Raw genomic sequence first — 20,439 nt, 5'->3', positions numbered from 1 at the left:
TAAATTTCCCGCCACACTTCCGGTTGAAAAAGCCTTCGGAGGATGACGTATGCGCGTGACGTAGCCCGGGGAACAGAGGTATGCCTTCCTCATTGAATACAATACAAAAAAGCTCTGTTTTCATTTCATAATTCCACAGTATTCTGGACATCTGTGTTGGTGAATCTTTTGCAATTTGTTTAATGAACAATGGAGGCTGCAAAGAAGAACGTTGTAGGTGGGTCGGTGTATTAGCGGCTGGCTGTAGCAACACAACAAGGATTACTCACTTGGATAGCAGACGCGCTAGCCGATGCTAACCGGCCACCGCACGGCTGATCGGGTGAAGTCCTTCGTCGCGCCGTCGATCGCTGGAACGCAGGTGAGCACGGGTGTTGATGAGCAGATGATGGCTGGCTGGCGTAGGTGGAGCGCTAATGTTTTTATCATAACTCTGTGAGGTCCGGTTGCTAAGTTGCTAAGTCAGCCTTAGCGTCGTTAGCAACAGCATTGTTAAGCTTTGCCAGGCTGAGATCTATTAACCGTGTAGTTACATGTCCATGGTTTAATAGTATTGTTGATCTTCTGTCTATCCTTCCAGTCAGGGATTTATTTATTTTGTTTTTATCTGCATTTGAGACAGATGCTATCACGTTAGCTCATGCTAATTAGCATGAGCTTCGTCGATGTATTGTCGTGGAGATAAAAGGCACTGAATGTCCATTTCTTGACTCTCATTTTCAAGAGGATATAGTATCCGAGGTGGTTTAAAATACAAATCCGTGACCCACAATAGAAAAAGGAGAGAGTGTGGAATCCAATGAGCCAGCTTGTACCTAAGTTACGGTCAGAGCGAAAAAAAATATGTCTTTCACTGCATTCTAGTCCGTCACTCTAACGTTCCTCATCCACAAATCTTTCATCCTCGCTCAAATTAATGGGGTAATGGTCCGAATAGCTCTAGCTGCGTTGAAAACAATAGGAAAATATGAGGGAGTGAACAACTGACAACGTCACGCTACTTCCGGTAGGGGCAAGTTTTTTTTTTATCAGAGACCAAAAGTTGCGAACTTTATCGACGTTGTTCTCTACTAAATCCTTTCAGCAAAAATATGGCAATATCGCAAAATGATCAAGTATGACACATAGAATGGATCTGCTATCCCCGTTTAAATAAAAAAAATTCATTTCAGTAGGCCTTTAAGAGAGCATTAGAAACAGGTTGACCTGCATTGTGTGTTAGGCTTTGAATGAATGAATGAATGAATGGGTTATACTTGTGTAGCGCTTTTCTACCTTCAAGGTACTCAAAGCGCTTTGACACTATTTCCACATTCACCCGTTCACACACACATTCACACACTGATGGCGGGAGCTGCCATGCAAGGCGCTAACCACAACCCATCAGGAGCAAGGGTGAAGTGTCTCGCTCAAGGACACAACGGACATGACGAGGTTGGTAGAAGGTGGGGATCGAACCAGGAAACCTCAGGTTGCTGGCACGGCCACTCTCCCAAGCCGTCCCCGTTAACTTCTAATAGAACACTTTTTAATTTGGTCTAATGTCAACCGAGTGAATATCTAAAGCATTGAGCAATCACAGTCGCACATTTATGTAATAAAAGAAATAAGGTTAGTCCAGTCCCAGTCCCCAAGAGGACAGTCATAAAATACTTCAAGTCAGTGGTGTGTCGTCAGGGCCAGCAAGACCTTCTCTGCTGGACCTAACATAACCAGAAATCATCATCATAATTAAAGATAATTTACTTTCCCTAAATATGTAAAAGCATTCATATTGTCTTCATGTCATATTATGTTCCTTCCAGTGCTGTAGTTTTTAGTTTATAGAGTTTTTATCCAATCAGAATTCAGCTGGCTTATGTTGCCATGCTGTACCAAATCTGCCTTCAGAATCAACAATGTCTGTGCACTGTAAGTGAACAGGCACATACAGTTGATAGATCATTGGCATAGCCAATCAGATCAGGAGTTGTTGTCAGTAAGGCCTTCTAGCTGGCCTCACCTTGAACGTGACATTTACGCCTCCTGTGATTAGCGAGTATCCGATCACAAGTTGCGAAAACAGGAAGTGGCACCGGAGCCATACGAGCCACAGAAAACTCGCCGGTTCTCACAAGGAAGGAGATCAAAATGTTGATATATATTTTCAAGAAGGATACTTAAGAGAAACTAGATCTTGTGAGACGAGGTCGGCCGACACCGGAAGCTATCCGGGCGGTGAAATGGTTTGCCCGCCACTTTCACACGGATCAACCCGACTACGACCAACTATGAGGGTACCACTGGCTTATACGGCGTCGAATGGGTGCTACAAATTGTGAGTTAAAATATTTTATTTTTTTCATGTTTCATATGTTTTATACAATTCTTTTAATTTTGACAGTACCACATAAGAGATGTTTTAATTTCTGATGCGGGTTTATTGAATGTTAAATGCACCGACCCTTTTGTACACTGTTGATGCGATTCAATGCCCAGTGTGTTTCTGTATTGTATCTCCAGCCGTGTCCATGTGGTGACATCAGTTACGGTATTTTGAGAGGTCATCATTGAAGTCGGACATCGCTGAATGCCTAGGTGGGAAACGCACGGCCCGCCACTGCTTAGATGACTACAGACCAGCGCCATTGACGACTGTGGTTATGAAGTGTTTTGAAAGGCATGTTCTCCAATAAATCAAAGCCTGCCTCCCCTAGAACTTGGATGCACACCAGTTTTCCTACAGGCCAAACCGGTCCTACAGAGGACACCATCGCCACTGGTCTCCACTCAGCTGTGGAACATCTGGAACTCCCTGGTACCTATGTCAGGTTGCTGTTTTTCGGCTACAACTCGGCGTTCAATTCTACCATCCCAAATATCCTGGAAGAGAAGCTGAACTTCCTGGGTCTACTCTCCCTCATCGGCTCCAGGATAAATATCTTTCTGACCAACCGACCTCTGGTTGTTAAGGTGGGTTAACAATCAATCAATTAATGTTTACTTATATAGCCCTAAATCACGAGTGTCTCAAAGAGCTGCACAAGCCACAACGACATCCTCGGCTCAGATCCCACATCAGGGCAAGGAAAACTCAACCCAATGGGATGACAATGAGAAACCTTGGAGGGAACCACAGATGGGCGACCGGTGCAATGGACGTCGAGTGGATCTAGCATAATATTGTGAGAGTCCAGTCCATAGTGGATCTAACATAATAGTGAGAGTATAGTCCATAGTGGATCTAACATAATAGTGAGAGTCCAGTCCATAGTGGATCTAACATAATATTGAGAGTCCAGTCCATAGTGGATCTAGCAATATTGTGAGAGTCCAGTCCATAGTGGATCTAACATAATAGTGAGAGTCCAGTCCATAGTGGATCTAGCAATATTGTGAGAGTCCAGTCCATAGTGGATATAACATAATAGTGAGAGTCTAGTCCATAGTGGATCTAACATAATGGTGAGAGTCCAGTCCATAGTGGATATAACATAATAGTGAGAGTCCAGTCCATAGTGGATCTAACATAATAGTGTGAGAGTCCAGTCCATAGTGGATCTAACATAATAGTGAGAGTCCAGTCCATAGTGGATGTAACATAATAGTGAGAGTCCAGTCCATAGTGGATCTAACATAATAGTGGGAGTCCAGTCCGTAGTGGATCTAACATACTAGTGAGAGTCCAGTCCATAGTGGATCTAACATAATAGTGGGAGTCCAGTCCGTAGTGGATCTAACATAATAATGTGAGAGTCCAGTCCATAGTGGATCTAACATAATAGTGAGAGTCCAGTCCATAGAGGATTTAACATAATAGTGTGAGAGTCCAGTCCATAGTGGATCTAACATAATAGTGAGAGTATAGTCCATAGTGGATCTAACATAATAGTGAGAGTCCAGTCCATAGTGGATCTAACATAATATTGAGAGTCCAGTCCATAGTGGATCTAGCAATATTGTGAGAGTCCAGTCCATAGTGGATCTAACATAATAGTGAGAGTCCAGTCCATAGTGGATCTAGCAATATTGTGAGAGTCCAGTCCATAGTGGATATAACATAATAGTGAGAGTCTAGTCCATAGTGGATCTAACATAATGGTGAGAGTCCAGTCCATAGTGGATATAACATAATAGTGAGAGTCCAGTCCATAGTGGATCTAACATAATAGTGTGAGAGTCCAGTCCATAGTGGATCTAACATAATAGTGAGAGTCCAGTCCATAGTGGATGTAACATAATAGTGAGAGTCCAGTCCATAGTGGATCTAACATAATAGTGGGAGTCCAGTCCGTAGTGGATCTAACATACTAGTGAGAGTCCAGTCCATAGTGGATCTAACATAATAGTGGGAGTCCAGTCCGTAGTGGATCTAACATAATAATGTGAGAGTCCAGTCCATAGTGGATCTAACATAATAGTGAGAGTCCAGTCCATAGAGGATTTAACATAATAGTGTGAGAGTCCAGTCCATAGTGGATCTAACATAATAGTGTGAGAGTCCAGTCCATAGTGGATCTAACATAATAGTGAGAGTCCAGTCCATAGTGGATCTAACATAATAGTGTGAGAGTCCAGCCCATAGTGGATCTAACATAATAGTGTGAGAGTCCAGTCCATAGTAGATCTAACATAATAGTGAGAGTCCAGTCCATAGTGGATCTAACATAATATTGTGAGAGTCCAGTCCATAGTGGATCTAACATAATAGTGAGAGTATAGTCCATAGTGGATCTAACATAATAGTGAGAGTCCAGTCCATAGTGGATCTAACATAATAGTGAGAGTCCAGTCCATAGTGGATCTAACATAATATTGAGAGTCCAGTCCATAGTGGATCTAGCAATATTGTGAGAGTCCAGTCCATAGTGGATCCAACATAATAGTGAGAGTCCAGTCCATAGTGGATCTAACATAATGGTGAGAGTCCAGTCCATAGTGGATCTAACATAATAGTGAGAGTCCAGTCCATAGTGGATCTAACATAATAGTGTGAGAGTCCAGTCCATAGTGGATCTAACATAATAGTGTGAGAGTCCAGTCCATAGTGGATCTAACATAATAGTGAGAGTCCAGTCCATAGTGGGGCCAGCAGGAGACCATCCCAAGCGGAGACAGGTCAGCAGCGCAGAGACGTCCCCAACCGATGCACAGACGAGTGGTCCACCCCGGGTCCCGACCCTGGACAGCCAACGCTTCATCCGTGCCCACCGAACCTGTGCCCCCCCCCCCCATCCACGAAGGGTGGGACAATGGTCAATAACCTAAAATAATACTAAATCACACCATGCGATAGCAGAACATTTTTCACGGGTTCAGGTTTAATGTCGTCAGTAACTCCCACAAGTATTTATGTATGTTACTTATATCAGTGTTTTTCAACCTCTTCTGAGCCGAGGCATATTTTTTTCATTGAAAAAATCCCGAGGCACACCACCAGCAGGAAACATAAATAAATGAAACTCAGCAGCCGATATTGACAGTAAAAAGTCGTTCTCGCAATTGTTGGATATAAATTCAAACCATAATCAACCATGCATCACTATAGCTCTTGTCTCAAAGTAGATGCACTGTCACCACCTGTCACATCACGCCCTGACTTATTTGGTGTTTTCCTGTCTGTAGTGTTTTAGTTCTTGTCTTGCGCTCCTATTTTGGTGTTGACTGTCATGTCATGTACAGATGTACTTTGCGGACGCCGTCTGCTCCACACGCTGTAAGTCTTTGCTGTCGTCCAGCATTCTGTTTTTGTTTACTTTGCAGCCAGTTCAGTTTTAGTTTAGTTTTGCATAGCCTTCTCTAAGCTTCAATGCCTTTTCTTTTTGGTTTAAGCATTAGATACCTTTTTACCTGCACGCTGCCTCCCGCATATTGTGATCAAGACAAACCATGTTCCCGACATCTACAAAGCAATTAGCTACCTGCTGCCACCTACTGATATGGAAGAGTATTACACGGTTACTCTGCTGAGTTCTAGACAGCACAAACACTCGACAACGGCACATTTGCGGATTATAATTACTGGTGGTTTGCAAAAAATATTTTTAACCCAATTAGGTGAAATTACATAATCTCCCACGGCACACCAGACTGTATCTCGCGGCACAGTGGTTGAAAAACACTGACTGACATCATATTATAACTCCACCTAACAGAGCCACTTGTATTTTTGGCTTCCATTGTGTTCCGTCATTCAATATGACGCAGAGACAAATCTATTTTGGCAATGTCTTTCTTTCATTGTGCAATACAAATATTTGTTCATTATTACAATGACTTTTGTGTAAAAGCGTTCTTGTGTCAAAATCAGTGAGGTATCTGAGTTTAGTGCCAATTGTGTCCAATTGACCAACCTTCATAGAAAAATACACATTTTCCAAAATATGTATCGTACCTGCAATGTTCTGGAAAGAACTAAACACTTCTGGCTTTGTCGAACTTGAGGGCAATCTTCAGGGCGGTGCTGTTGAGTCCCACAGACTGCATGTTGGTGAGAATGGTGACCACAACACCCTGTGGGAGGGTCTTCTGTCCTTGTGGCAGCTCCATGTCCTCACTGGGCAACACCAGGAGGACACTGCTGGCCCCAACAGCGCCCCCTGTGTGCGACACGTAATGCCTGCGCTTCCTGCAATGGCCATACCTCTGCTCTTTGTCCACGACCAGCCAGCCTTGGCCGTACCGTCCGTCCTTGTCCCAGGTGGCGGCGGTCTTGTCCGCTGCGGTCCACAGAGCTACGGCCGTCTTGGGTTGGAGGAAGCCGAGGAGGAGGCCATTTGCGTCCTTGAGGGAGGCAATTTGGTAGCTGTAAAGAAGAGCGTTGCCAAACCGCAGCATATCGCCCACAGTGGAAAGGAAGCCGCCTCCCGCCCACTTGTACGAGTTGTCTACGTACGGGCAGTTCACTACCCGTCCTCGCTTGTTCAGATGATAGTATCTGTGAGGGACAATCATTTTTTAAACAACGCACGTATGGAGGGGAAGTGTGTTCACTTCTACACAGGGTTTTTCCTGCCTTCAAAATTGCGTGCGGGCCGCCCCCAGCCAGAGCGATTGATATCAGTAAATTGTTGACTGAGCGATTGGTGTCCCTCTGCGGCAGCTACGTATTTTAACTGCAGTTGCAGCGCTGCGCCACCACAGAGGCGCTATATCGACAGCAGTGCGCCGGAAAGACCTGAAGAAACTACCGAAGAAGAAACAGATATCGAATCGTGTTTTTACCCCGTTACTTGGTGCATAAAGTGGACCGCCGTTACAAGTGGATTTCTGCCATACGGAGGACAAAGCTACGGACTATGGGAGACCGGGCTTTCTGCTCCGCCGCTCCCAGTCTGTGGAACGCTCTCCCTGACCACCTGAGGGCACCGCAGACTGCGGATGCTTTTAAAAAAGGCTTAAAGGCCTACTGAAATGACATTTTTTTATTTAAACGGGGATAGCAGATCCATTCTATGTGTCATACTTGATCATTTTGCGCTATTGCCATATTTTTGCTTAAAGAATTTAGTTGAGAGCAACGACGATAAAGATTGCAACTTTTGGTATCTGATAAAAAAAAGCCTTTCCCCTACCGGAAGTAGCGTGACGTAGTCAGTTGATAGCCTCCTCATATTTTCCTATTGTTTTCAATGCAGCTAGAGCAATTCGAACCGAGAAAGCGACGATTACCCCATTAATTTGAGTGAGGATGAAAGATTCGTGGATGAGGAACGTTAGAGTGAAGGACTAGAATGCAGTGCAAGACATATCTTTTTTCGCTCTGACTGTAACTTAGGTACAAGCTGGCTCATTGGATTCCACACTCTCTCCTTTTTCTATTGTGGATCACGGATTTGTATTTTAAACCACCTCGGATACTATATCCTCTTGAAAATGAGAGTCGAGAACGCGAAATGGACATTCACAGTGACTTTTATCTCCACGAAAATACATCGACGAAGCTCTTTAGCTACGGAGCTAACGTGATAGCATCGGGCTCAAATGCAGATAGAAACAAAAGAAATAAACCCCTGACTGGAAGGATAGACAGAAGATCAACAATACTATTAAACCATGGACATGTAAATACACGGTTAATGCTTTCCAGCTTGGCGAAGCTTAAAAATGCTGTTGCTAACGACACCATTGAAGCTAACTTAGCAGCGGGACCTCACAGAGCTATGATAAAAACATTAGCTCTCCACCTACGCCAGCCAGCCCTCATCTGCTCATCAACACCCGTGCTCACCTGCATTCCAGCGATCGACGGAAGGACGAAGGACTTCACCACGATCATCCGTGCGGTCGGCGGCTAGCGTCGGCTAGCGTCGGCTAGCGCGTCTGCTATCCGAGTCAAAGTCTTCCTGGTTGTGTTGCTGTAGTCCGCCGCTAATACACCGATCCTACCTACAACTTTCTTCTTTGCAGTCTTCATTGTTCATTAAACAAATTGCAAAAAGATTCACCAACACAGATGTCCAGAATACTGTGGAATTATGAGATGAAAACAGAGCTATTTTGTATTGGATTCAATGGGGTACCGATACTTGCGTTTCACTGGCTACGTCACGCGCGTATGTCATCATCCAAAGACGTTTTCAACCGGAAGTTTAGCGGGAAATTTAAAATGTCACTTTATAAGTTAACCCGGCCGTATTGGCATGTGTTGCAATGTTAAGATTTCATCATTGATATATAAACTATCAGACTGCGTGGTCGCTAGTAGTGGCTTTCAGTAGGCCTTTAAAGACCCTTCTTTTTAAAAAAGCCTTGTTTTAGATTTATGTGTGCTGGTTCTAGTTTTTATTTTTATTATTATCTTTTTTTTTTTTTTTTAATACAGTGTATCCCTTTGAGGTTGTTTGCTCAATGTAAAGTGCTTTTCTACAAATAAAATCTATTATTATTATTGCAATCATAGGTTCTTTAACTTAACTTAAATATCTGATTTTACAGCAAACTACCCATAAAATTAATAAAAATGACAATACATTTTACGGTGTTCTTTACAACATATTACTGTAAATTGAAAAAATAAAAACCTACCATTTTTTTGCGTTCAAATTCTGCCGCATGGTCAGGATTGTACCACCTCTGCCTCAATTTGAGCCAGGAAAAACCCTGTTTACAGTAAGTGAAAAGACACCTAATTCCATGGAATGAGATTACCTGGAGCGATGGTAAATGATAGGTTCATTCTGGTCTGGCACGGTATCCAGCATTCCAAGTTCATGAAACAGGTTCATCATGACATCCAGGAAGCACTGGTCAGCAGCCTGCTCCATGACAGCGCTCAGGAGGGTGTAGGCGTGGGTGGAGTACAGGAAAGTTGTGCCTGCAGGAAGAGGAAGCGACATTGAAAGGTTCAAAGAAAACACATTTTTGGGTGTAATAATCGATGATAAAATGAACTGGAAATCTCATGTAAAAAATATACAACATAAAGTAGCAAGAAACATGTCAATAATGAATAAATAAAACATGTTCGAGACCAAAAATGACTTCATATTCTCTACTTCTCACTAGTGTTACATATTTGAGTTATTATGTGAGCTTCATTCATTAACTGTGTTACAAAAAAGATCAATTATAATAATACATAATGTTGGATATAGAGAACATACAAACACTTTATTTATTGTATCACAAATATTGAAATTCAATGATTTGGTGCATTTGCAAACATGTCAAATGATGTACAAAGTAAACTATAACCTGCTAGCCAAGAATGTACAACAATTCTTCTCAACTAAAGAGGAGAAATATAACCTTAGAGGAAAAATGTAATTCAATACATTTGTATGCACGTACAACACTTAAAACCTTTAGCACAGGGGTCACCAACCTTTTTGAAAGCAAGAGCTACTTCTTGGGTACTGATTAATGCGAAGGGCTACCAGTTTGATACACACTTAAATAAATTGCCAGAAATAGCCAATTTGCCCAATTTACCTTTAACTCTATGTTATTATTAATAATTAATGATATTTACACTTAATTGAACGGTTTAAAAGAGGAGAAAACACGATAAAAATGACAATTCCATTTTGAAACATAGTTTATCTTCAATTTCGACTCTTTAAAATTCAAAATTCAACCGAAAAAAAGAAGAGAAAAACTAGCTAATTTGAATCTTTTTGAAAAAATTTAAAAAATAATTTATGGAACATCATTAGTAATTTTTCCTGATTAAGATTAATTTTAGAATTTTGATGACATGTTTTAAATAGGTTAAAATCCAATCTACACTTTGTTAGAATATATAACAAATTGGACCAAGCTATATTTCTAACAAAAACAAATCATTATTTCTTCTAGATTTTCCAGAACAAAAATTTTAAAAGAAATTCAAAAGACTTTGAAATAAGATTCAAATTTGATTCTACAGATTTTCTAGATTTGCCAGAATAATTTTTTTGAATTTTAATCATAATAAGCTTGAAGAAATATTTCACAAATATTATTCGTTGAAAAAACAGAAGCTAAAATGAAGAATTCAATTAAAATGTATTTATTATTCTTTACAATAAAAAAAACTAATTTACTTGAACATTGATTTAAATTGTCAGGAAAGAAGAGGAAGGAATTTAAAAGGTAAAAAGGTATATGTGTTTAAAAATCCTAAAATCATTTTTAAGGTTGTATTTTTTCTCTAAAATTGTCTTTCTGAATGGTATAAGAAGCAAAGTAAAAAAATTAATGAATTTATTTAAACAAGTGAAGACCAAGTCTTTAAAATATTTTCTTGGATTTTCAAATTCTATTTGAGTTTTGTCTCTCTTAGAATTAAAAATGTCGGGCAAAGCGAGACCAGCTTGCTAGTAAACAAATAATATTTAAAAAATAGAGGCAGCTCACTGGTAAGTGCTGCTATTTGAGCTATTTTTAGAACAAGCCAGCGGGCTACTCATCTGGTCCTTACGGGCTACCTGGTGCCCGCGGGCACCGCGTTGGTGACCCCTGCTTTAGCATATCAGTATGTGGAATTAAATGATGGAATGGATTAAGCAAAGAAATCAAACAATGTACTAATAGGATTCACTTTAAGAGACTGTTCAAACTACAAGTGTTCACAAAGTACACACAACAAGAATTATGATCAACATCTTGAACACATTTTTTTTTATTTTGAGATAAAGATTATTTATGTATTTCATATGTGTTTACTTACTGTGGTGTATTATTTATATATTCACTGTTCTGTTACAGACAACAAGGGAATGGAATAACATTGCTATGGTATGAAAAGGGGTAGGATTATATAAACTCTGCTAGGGATGTCCGATATTATCGGACGATAAATGCGTTAAAATGTAATATCGGAAATTATCGGCATCGTTTTTTTTTTTATTATCGGTATCGTTTTTTTTTTTTTTTTTTTTTTAATTAAATCAACATAAAAAACACAAGATACACTTACAATTAATGCACCAACCCAAAAAACCTCCCTCCTCATTCACACAAAAGGGTTGTTTCTTTCTGTTATTAATATTCTGGTTCCTACATTATATATCAATATATATCAATACAGTCTGCAAGGGATACAGTCCGTAAGCACACGTGATTGTGCGTGCTGCTGCTCCACTAATAGTACTAACCTTTAGCAGTTAATGTTACTCATTTTCATTAATTACTAGTTTCTATGTAACTGTTTTTATATTGTTTTACTTTCTTTTTTATTCAAGAAAATGTTTTTAATTTATTTATCTTATTTTATTTATTTATTTATTTTTTTAAAGTACCTCATCTTCACCATACCTGGTTGTCCAAATTAGACATAATAATGTGTTAATTCCACGACTGTATATATCGGTTGATATCGGTATCGGTTGATATCGGTATCGGTAATTAAAGAGTTGGACAATATCGGAATATCGGATATCGGCAAAAAGCCATTACCGGACATCCCTAAACTCTGCTTCTTCCTACTCCCTTTCGGACCTTCTGTAATGAAATAAGTGGAAATATGTGATGCATTATGTACAGTATGCATGCTCCACATAAACTGAAAGTGAACATTCCTCTTGTAAAAGTGTTGAAACGCAGTCAAGTTCCAGTAAATACAGACTGAATAGGTTTTACCTGGTTTAAATATGAGCGGGTCGTCCTTAAAGAGCGTCAGTGATTGGGTGACATTTTCAAAATTGTCCATCAGGTAATATTCTTCATGATCAAACTCTTTTTTCTTCTGCGCCTCTTTGGATTGGGGACTCTGCTCTTTTGAGGGATCACTTTTGCTTTCACCCGAGCCCTCGTCTTCTTTTTTGGGCTTTAAAAGCCGCTTGGCTTTCTCCTTGTCCTCCCTCACTTTGTTGGCATCCTTCTCATAGTGCCGTATTCCACTTAGGTGGGAGAGAATCATGCGAGGGGTTACTGTGAACTAAGAGGGATGGGAAAAGGACATGATGCTTACATGTTGGATTGTTGAAGACCGGAACATTTTAATTGGAGTGAGTTTGGGTAACTTACATTCTGTCCATCAAACTCTTTCTCAGGAAACTCTGGTAAGTATTTCTGGACTGGAGCATCCAGATCTAGTTTCTCTTCGTCACACAGGCGAGCAGCTGCTGCAGATGTCAGCGACTTACTGATGCTGGCGATCCGCATCTTAGTCTTAGGTCCGCATTGCACCTGGTTCTCCAAATCAGCATACCCGATCCCTGGAATATATCAACCGTTTGAGTGTGTCATGAAACATTGTGGATAACTCATGGTCAAAGTAGTGATCGTTGCAAATCCAATACAGTGGAACCTCCATTTACGAACCCTCTATTTCACGGGTGTCAAACTCAAGGCCCGGGGGCCAGATCTGGCCCGCCACATCATTTTATCTGGCCTGCAAACACCTGGAAATGATATGTGGCAATAAAGTACTTCATATTTTCTCACTAAATGTAATGGATTGCTTTCATTTCGACAGAAAAAATATATGTACTGCTTGAAATTGCATACCTTTTATACAATATTGCATCAAATATTAAAGCATATTATCATACTTTCCAAACATTTTTTGTCCAAATAAAAAAATATATTTAAATATCTGCGTGACTTATGATTTTACAGCAAACTACCCATCAAATTATTAAAAATTACAATACATTTTACGGTGTTCTTTACAGCAGTGGTCCCCAACCACCGCGGACCGGTACCGGGCCGCGGACCGACTGGTACCGGGCCGCACAAGAATTAAAAAAAAAAATTATTATTATTATTTTTTTTCTTTAATGAAATCAACATAAAAAACACTATATATACATTTATATCAATATATATCAATACAGTCTGCAGGGATACAGTCCGTAAGCACACATGATTTTATTTATTTATGTAAAAAAAAAAAAAAAAAAAAAAAAATTTTTTTTTTTTTTAAATACCCCCCCCCCTCCCAAACGGTCCGTGGGACAAATTGTCAAGCGTTGACCGGTCCGCAGCTACAAAAAGGTTGGGGACCACTGCTTTACAGCATATTCAGTGTTTCCCATAAACTGCCAAGATACCTGTGGCGGTGGGGGCGTGGCTATGGGCGTGGTCACCATGACATCATCGAGTAATTTGCATAATTTACTACAATGATATGATTTTCTCTAAAAAGGCTCAAAAAATGTATACTTACTAACTAATAATAACAGTTTTGTTTTAAACGTCCATCCATCCATCCATTTTACAATATAATTACAACACTTTATGTACATATTTATATACAGATTTGAACAATAAGTTATTCACTGAACTATATTTATTAATTGTGGTTCATACAAAAAATATATCTTATAAAATATAAAAGCTAAAATGTCTCTTAAAGCTCTGCCCCTTTAATTAGTGCATACTAAATAATGTAACTTTAGCCTACTACTACAACCATATTATTTACCAGCAACATAAAGTGAAACAGAGGCAGAGGTGTCCTGCCACAGTCAGTAACAAATAAACAGAAAACAGTAGTGGTCAAATATAAATACGGCAACAAGAGAAGTATCCTACACTTCTCTTTTGTAAAGTAAATGTGAACAGCCTATATGGGCATCTACATCAACTGTATGATTTGCCTGAGAAGCTGGACAGGACAAAAAATTTAAAAAAAATTAAAAATAAATACATTTTTATTTCATTTGTGGCGGACGTAATTCTTTCATGGCGGGCCGCCACAAATAAATGAATGTGTGGGAAACACTGATAGTACTGTAAATTGAAAAAAAAAGAAAAAGATTTGCGTTAAAATTCTGTTGACTGAGCTGCCATATTTTTACTGTAAAAACTTGTTTTCAACTGTGTATTACTGTAAATGGAAAAAACAATACATTTGTTTTTACGGTAGAAAAACTGGCAGCTAAGTTGCCAGAATAAAAAAAAAAAACTTGTACTGTTTTTCCATGAACAATATAATGTTGTAAAAACCAATGTCAATTTAACACAAACATTCTGGCAATTAAGCTGCCAGCTTTTTTCTGTAAAAAACAAAACAGTGTTACAGTTTTTATATTTACCGTGAAATGTAAAAAATAAAAAATAAACTATTTTATAGAGATGTCCGATAAATACTTTAAAATGTAATATCTGTACCGTTTTTTATTATTATCGGTATTGTTGTTTTTTTTAAATCAACATAAAAAACACAAGATACACTTACAATTAGTGCACCAACCCAAAAAACCTCCCTCCCCCTATCAATATTCTGCTTCCTACATTATATATCAATATATATCAATACAGTCTGCAAGGGATACAGTCCGTAAGCACACATGATTGTGCGTGCTGCTGCTCCACTAATAATACTAACCTTTAACAGTTAATTTTACTCATTTTCATTCATTACTAGTTTTATGTAACTGTTTTTATATTGTTTTACTTTATTTTTTTATTCAAGAAAATGTTTTTAATGTATTCATCTTATTTTATTTTATTAATTTTTAAAAAAAGGACCTTATCTTCACCATACCAGGTTGTCCAAATTAGGCATAATAATGTGTTAATTCCACGACTGTATATATCGGTATCAGTTGATATCGGTATCTGTAATTAAAGAGTTGGACAATATCGGAATATCGGCAAAAAGCCATTATCGGACATCCCTACTATTTTCCATTAACATTTTGTAAATGCTAAGTTTTTACTGTAAAGTGGACAGTCTACTTAAAACAATTTACATATTTAATAATGAAATCCAGAGGCAAATTCATACATTATTCACTGTTACAAGCGGCCCTCAGCCACCACTGCTCTATTTGCACCACGTCTATGTGTACAGACGCACCACGTCTATGTGTACAGACGCACCACGTCTATGTGTACAGACGCTGCATGAAAGTTTAAAAGTAGCATATATTAATGCAGTATGAAGAAGAATGTTTTAATGTAGACACATAGAATACTGCTGTGATTATATGCAGCAAGTGTTCATTCAAGGCTAAGGCAAAATATCCAGATTAGGGATGTCCGATAATGACTTTTTGCCGATATTGTCCAACTCTTTGATTACCGATATCAACCGATATATACAGTCGTGGAATTAACACATTATTATGCCTAATTTGGACAACCAGGTATGGTGAAGATAAGGCCCCATTTTTAAAAATTAATCAAATAAAATAAGATAAATAAATTAAAAACATTTTCTTGAATAAAAAAAGAAAGTAAAACAATATAAAAACAGTTACATAAAACTAGTAATGAATGAAAATGAGTAAAATTAACTGTTAAAGGTTAGTATTATTAGTGGAGCAGCAGCACGCACAATCATGTGTGCTTACGGACTGTATCCCTTGCAGACTGTATTGATATATATTGATATATAATGTAGGAAGCAGAATATTGATAACAGAAAGAAACAACCCTTTTGTGTGAATGAGTGTGAATGGGGGAGGGAGGTTTTGTGGCTTGGTGCACTAATTGTAAGTGTATCTTGTGTTTTTTATGTGGATTTAATTAAAAAAACAAAATAAAAAAAACTAAACAAAACCGATAATAAAAAAAACTAAACCGATAATTTCCGATATTACATTTTAACGCATTTATCGGCCGATAAAATCGGCAGGCTGATATTATCGGACATCCCTAATCCAGATATACAGTATATGGTGTATCGTGACATGGCCAAAAATTATCCAGATATTACTAAAAGGCCATATCGCCCAGCCCTAGCTTGTTCTACTTTTGGCCAAAGTAAAACAAAGAAAACAACCTGGAGCTGTCTTTATTTTCAAGTTATCATGCCATGATTTGACCATTACGGCCCACTTTGGAATAGATTTTCCTCCATGCGGCCCCTGAGTTCAAATGAGTTTGACACCCCTGATTTAGACTCTACTCGTTTAATGAGCATAACTGATAAAAATGGAGTGCCTGGAACTTTAAATCCAACCAGACAAAGTGGGGGAAACAAGCTATAAAATCACCTTCAGACCAGACATGAACCCCATCCACGGAGACCCCCACCACCAGACCAGGAGCTCCGACTTCAGCCTGACAAGAAACAAAACACACAGCTGAAGCACACTGGACCATGTTCATGCCCTGCAACGTGTCAGCTGCAACAACAACAACTACCTTACCCGTGTCAGCTGCAACAACAACTACCTTACCCGTGTCAGCTGCAACAACAACAACTACCTTACCCGTGTCAGCTGCAACAACAACAACTACCTTACCCGTGTCAGCTGCAACAACAACAACTACCTTACCCGTGTCAGCTGCAACAACAACTACCTTACCTGTGTCAGCTGCAACAACAACTACCTTACCCGTATCAGCTGCAACAACAACAACTACCTTACCCGTGTCAGCTGCAACAACAACAACTACCTTACCCGTATCAGCTGCAACAACAACTACATTACCCGTGTCAGCTGCAACAACAACAACTACCTTACCCGTGTCAGCTGCAACAACAACTACCTTACCCGTGTCAGCTGCAACAACAACAACTACCTTAGCCGTGTCAGCTGCAACAACAACTACCTTACCCGTGTCAGCTGCAACAACAACTACCTTATCCGTGTCAGCTGCAACAACAACAACTACCTTACCCGTGTCAGCTGCAACAACAACCACCTTACCCGTGTCAGCTGCAACAACAACTACCTTACCCGTGTCAGCTGCAACAACAACTACCTTACCCGTATCAGCTGCAACAACAACTACCTTACCCGTGTCAGCTGCAACAACAACAACTACCTTACCCGTGTCAGCTGCAACAACAACTACCTTACCCGTGGCAGCTGCAACAACAACAACTACCTTACCCGTGTCAGCTGCAACAACAACTACCTTACCCGTGTCAGCTGCAACAACAACTACCTTATCCGTGTCAGCTGCAACAACAACAACTACCTTACCAGTGTCAGCTGCAACAACAACCACCTTACCCGTGTCAGCTGCAACAACAACTACCTTACCCGTGTCAGCTGCAACAACAACTACCTTACCCGTATCAGCTGCAACAACAACTACCTTACCCGTGTCAACTGCAACAACTACCTTACCCGTGTCAACTGCAACAACTACCTTACCCGTGTCAGCTGCAACAACAACAACTACCTTACCCGTGTCAGCTGCAACAACAACTACCTTACCTGTGTCAGCTGCAACAACAACTACCTTACCCGTATCAGCTGCAACAACAACAACTACCTTACCCGTGTCAGCTGCAACAACAACTACTTTACCCGTGTCAGCTGCAACAACAACAACTACCTTACCCGTGTCAGCTGCAACAACAACTACCTTACCGTGTCAGCTGCAACAACAACAACTACCTTACCCGTGTCAGCTGCAACAACAACTACCTTACCCGTGTCAGCTGCAACAACAACAACTACCTTACCCGTGTCAGCTGCAACAACAACTACCTTACCCGTGTCAGCTGCAACAACAACTACCTTACCCGTGTCAGCTGCAACAACAACAACTACCTTACCCGTGTCAGCTGCAACAACAACTACCTTACCCGTGTCAGCTGCAACAACAACAACTACCTTACCCGTGTCAGCTGCAACAACAACTACCTTACCCGTGTCAGCTGCAACAACAACAACTACCTTACCCGTGTCAGCTGCAACAACAACTACCTTACCCGTGTCAGCTGCAACAACAACTACCTTACCCGTGTCAGCTGCAACAACAACAACTACCTTACCCGTGTCAGCTGCAACAACAACCACCTTACCCGTGTCAGCTGCAACAACAACTACCTTATCCGTGTCAGCTGCAACAACAACAACTACCTTACCCGTGTCAGCTGCAACAACAACCACCTTACCCGTGTCAGCTGCAACAACAACTACCTTACCCGTGTCAGCTGCAACAACAACTACCTTACCCGTATCAGCTGCAACAACAACTACCTTACCCGTGTCAGCTGCAACAACTACCTTACCCGTATCAGCTGCAACAACTACCTTACCCGTGTCAACTGCAACAACTACCTTACCCGTGTCAACTGCAACAACTACCTTACCCGTGTCAGCTGCAACAACAACCACCTTACCCGTGTCAGCTGCAACAACAACTACCTTACCCGTATCAGCTGCAACAACAACTACCTTACCCGTGTCAGCTGCAAAAACAACAACTACCTTACCCGTATCAGCTGCAACAACAACAACTACCTTACCCGTGTCAGCTGCAACAACAACAACTACCTTACCCGGATCAGCTGCAACAACAACTACCTTACCCGTGTCAGCTGCAACAACAACTACCTTACCCGTGTCAGCTGTAACAACAACAACTACCTTACCCGTGTCAGCTGCAACAACAACCACCTTACCCGTGTCAGCTGCAACAACAACTACCTTACCCGTGTCAGCTGCAACAACTACCTTACCCGTGTCAGCTGCAACAACTACCTTACCCATGTCAGCTGCAACAACAACAACTACCTTACCCGTGTCAGCTGCAACAACAACAACTACCTTACCCGTGCCAGCTGCAACAACACGCGGCTCGCTGCGACGGCAGCGTCGTATCGATGGCCACTCGTCTTGTTATCATCACACGAAGTGTCGTCCGTCCCCGCTCGGCGAGTGAGTCCTAAAACCAGGGCCAGACCCGCGCCGACCCCGCATATCCACACCACGGGAGACTTTGGTCGGTGTTTGGAAAAGATAGTGCTGGACTTGCCAGCATGAGATTGGCGCCGCCATTGGTTAAAAACACTCAATGTGGTGTCTGATTGCCTCGTTAGCGACCTCCATAAAGACCTCGGCAACGTAGAATGTGTCGTATATTTGCCACAGAAAACATGTGAAAACAACAAACGTAACATTTTTTTTTAAACACTCCTTTGTTTGGTTAAAAACACCCCGCTTGCTTGGTTTCTTCTTCTTCTTATCAAGTTTACAGCAACTGGCATCCATCTGTGTGGCATTACTGCCATCTTCAGTTTCATTTTATAATTACATGACAGTCTCCATAGACATCTTCTAAGGGTACGCAGCATGGAGCGCTACTGCCTACAGGCGCTGACGAGACGCCGGGCCGCCATCTTGGAGTGGTGATCCGCTCCACTCAGTGCAATTCATTTGGCAGGAGCAATGAACTGTCAGCGCATTTAATTCATTTTACCTCACTGAATACCACTGATTTTCACGCGTTTTTTTGTCATACGTGTAGCTATGATGAAGGACACATGTTTTATTATTCATAGTTTGCTTAACAGTAATAGAATATTCTTATATGCTATAAGTGACCAGACGTCCGAGATCAAAACTGGGAATATAATCCCAAAGAAGGGGGAAAAAAACGGTCAGCTATTTTTAAATTGAAGAAACAATATGATTAGGTTATATATACATGCATATATCCTACATAAACAATGTTTGAATACATTATTTTTTTTTGTCATAAAAAAATACAATTATGTGTGCTTATGGACTGTATCTCTACAGATACAGATACAGATTTTTATGTTGATTTAATAATTAAAAAATAAATAAAAATAAAATAAATAAATAAATAAATATATATATATATATATATATATATATATATATATATATATATATATATATATATATATATATATATATATATATATATATATATATATATATATATTTTTTTTTTTTTTTTTTTTTTTCTTTTCTTGTGCGGCCCGGTACCAATCGATCCACGGCCCGGTGGTTGGGGACCACTGCTCTACAACATGTCGTCGCGTACGCTTTTTCACCATAAAAACAGCGTACCGGCACAGTCACATGTTGTATGAGGCTTCTGCAGACACACATAAGTAACTGCAAGACATACTTGATCAACAGCCATACAGGTCACACAAATATGCGCCACACTGTGAACCCACACCAAAAAAGAATGACAAACACATTTCGGGAGAACATCCGCACCGTAACACAACATAAACACAACCGAACAAATACCCAGAACACCTTGCAGCCCTAACTCAGGGTGGGGGGGGGGGGGGGGGTTGGTGGTAGCGGGGGGGTGTATATTGTAGCCCGGAAGAGTTAGGGCTGCATGGGATTCTGG

General features: G+C 40.3%; 1 protein-coding gene across 1 annotated transcript; it reads right to left on the bottom strand.

Moving 5' to 3' along the window:
- Positions 1-5,273: 5,273 nt before the first annotated feature.
- On the bottom strand, positions 5,274-19,380 carry lactb (lactamase, beta). The gene is made up of 6 exons (XM_062061308.1): positions 18,875-19,380; positions 16,353-16,419; positions 12,430-12,620; positions 12,043-12,340; positions 9,130-9,295; positions 5,274-6,916 (listed from the first exon to the last, which is right to left on the bottom strand). Exons 1-6 carry the CDS (start codon positions 19,220-19,222, stop codon positions 6,394-6,396), a joined length of 1,593 nt encoding a protein of 530 aa, XP_061917292.1. The 5' UTR covers positions 19,223-19,380; the 3' UTR covers positions 5,274-6,393.
- Between the last annotated feature and the right edge of the window lie 1,059 nt (positions 19,381-20,439).

This window comes from Entelurus aequoreus, linkage group LG10, assembly GCF_033978785.1.
Source record: "Entelurus aequoreus isolate RoL-2023_Sb linkage group LG10, RoL_Eaeq_v1.1, whole genome shotgun sequence".
Classification (NCBI taxonomy): domain Eukaryota; kingdom Metazoa; phylum Chordata; class Actinopteri; order Syngnathiformes; family Syngnathidae; genus Entelurus; species Entelurus aequoreus.
This window is presented reverse-complemented; position numbering and strand designations above follow the sequence as displayed.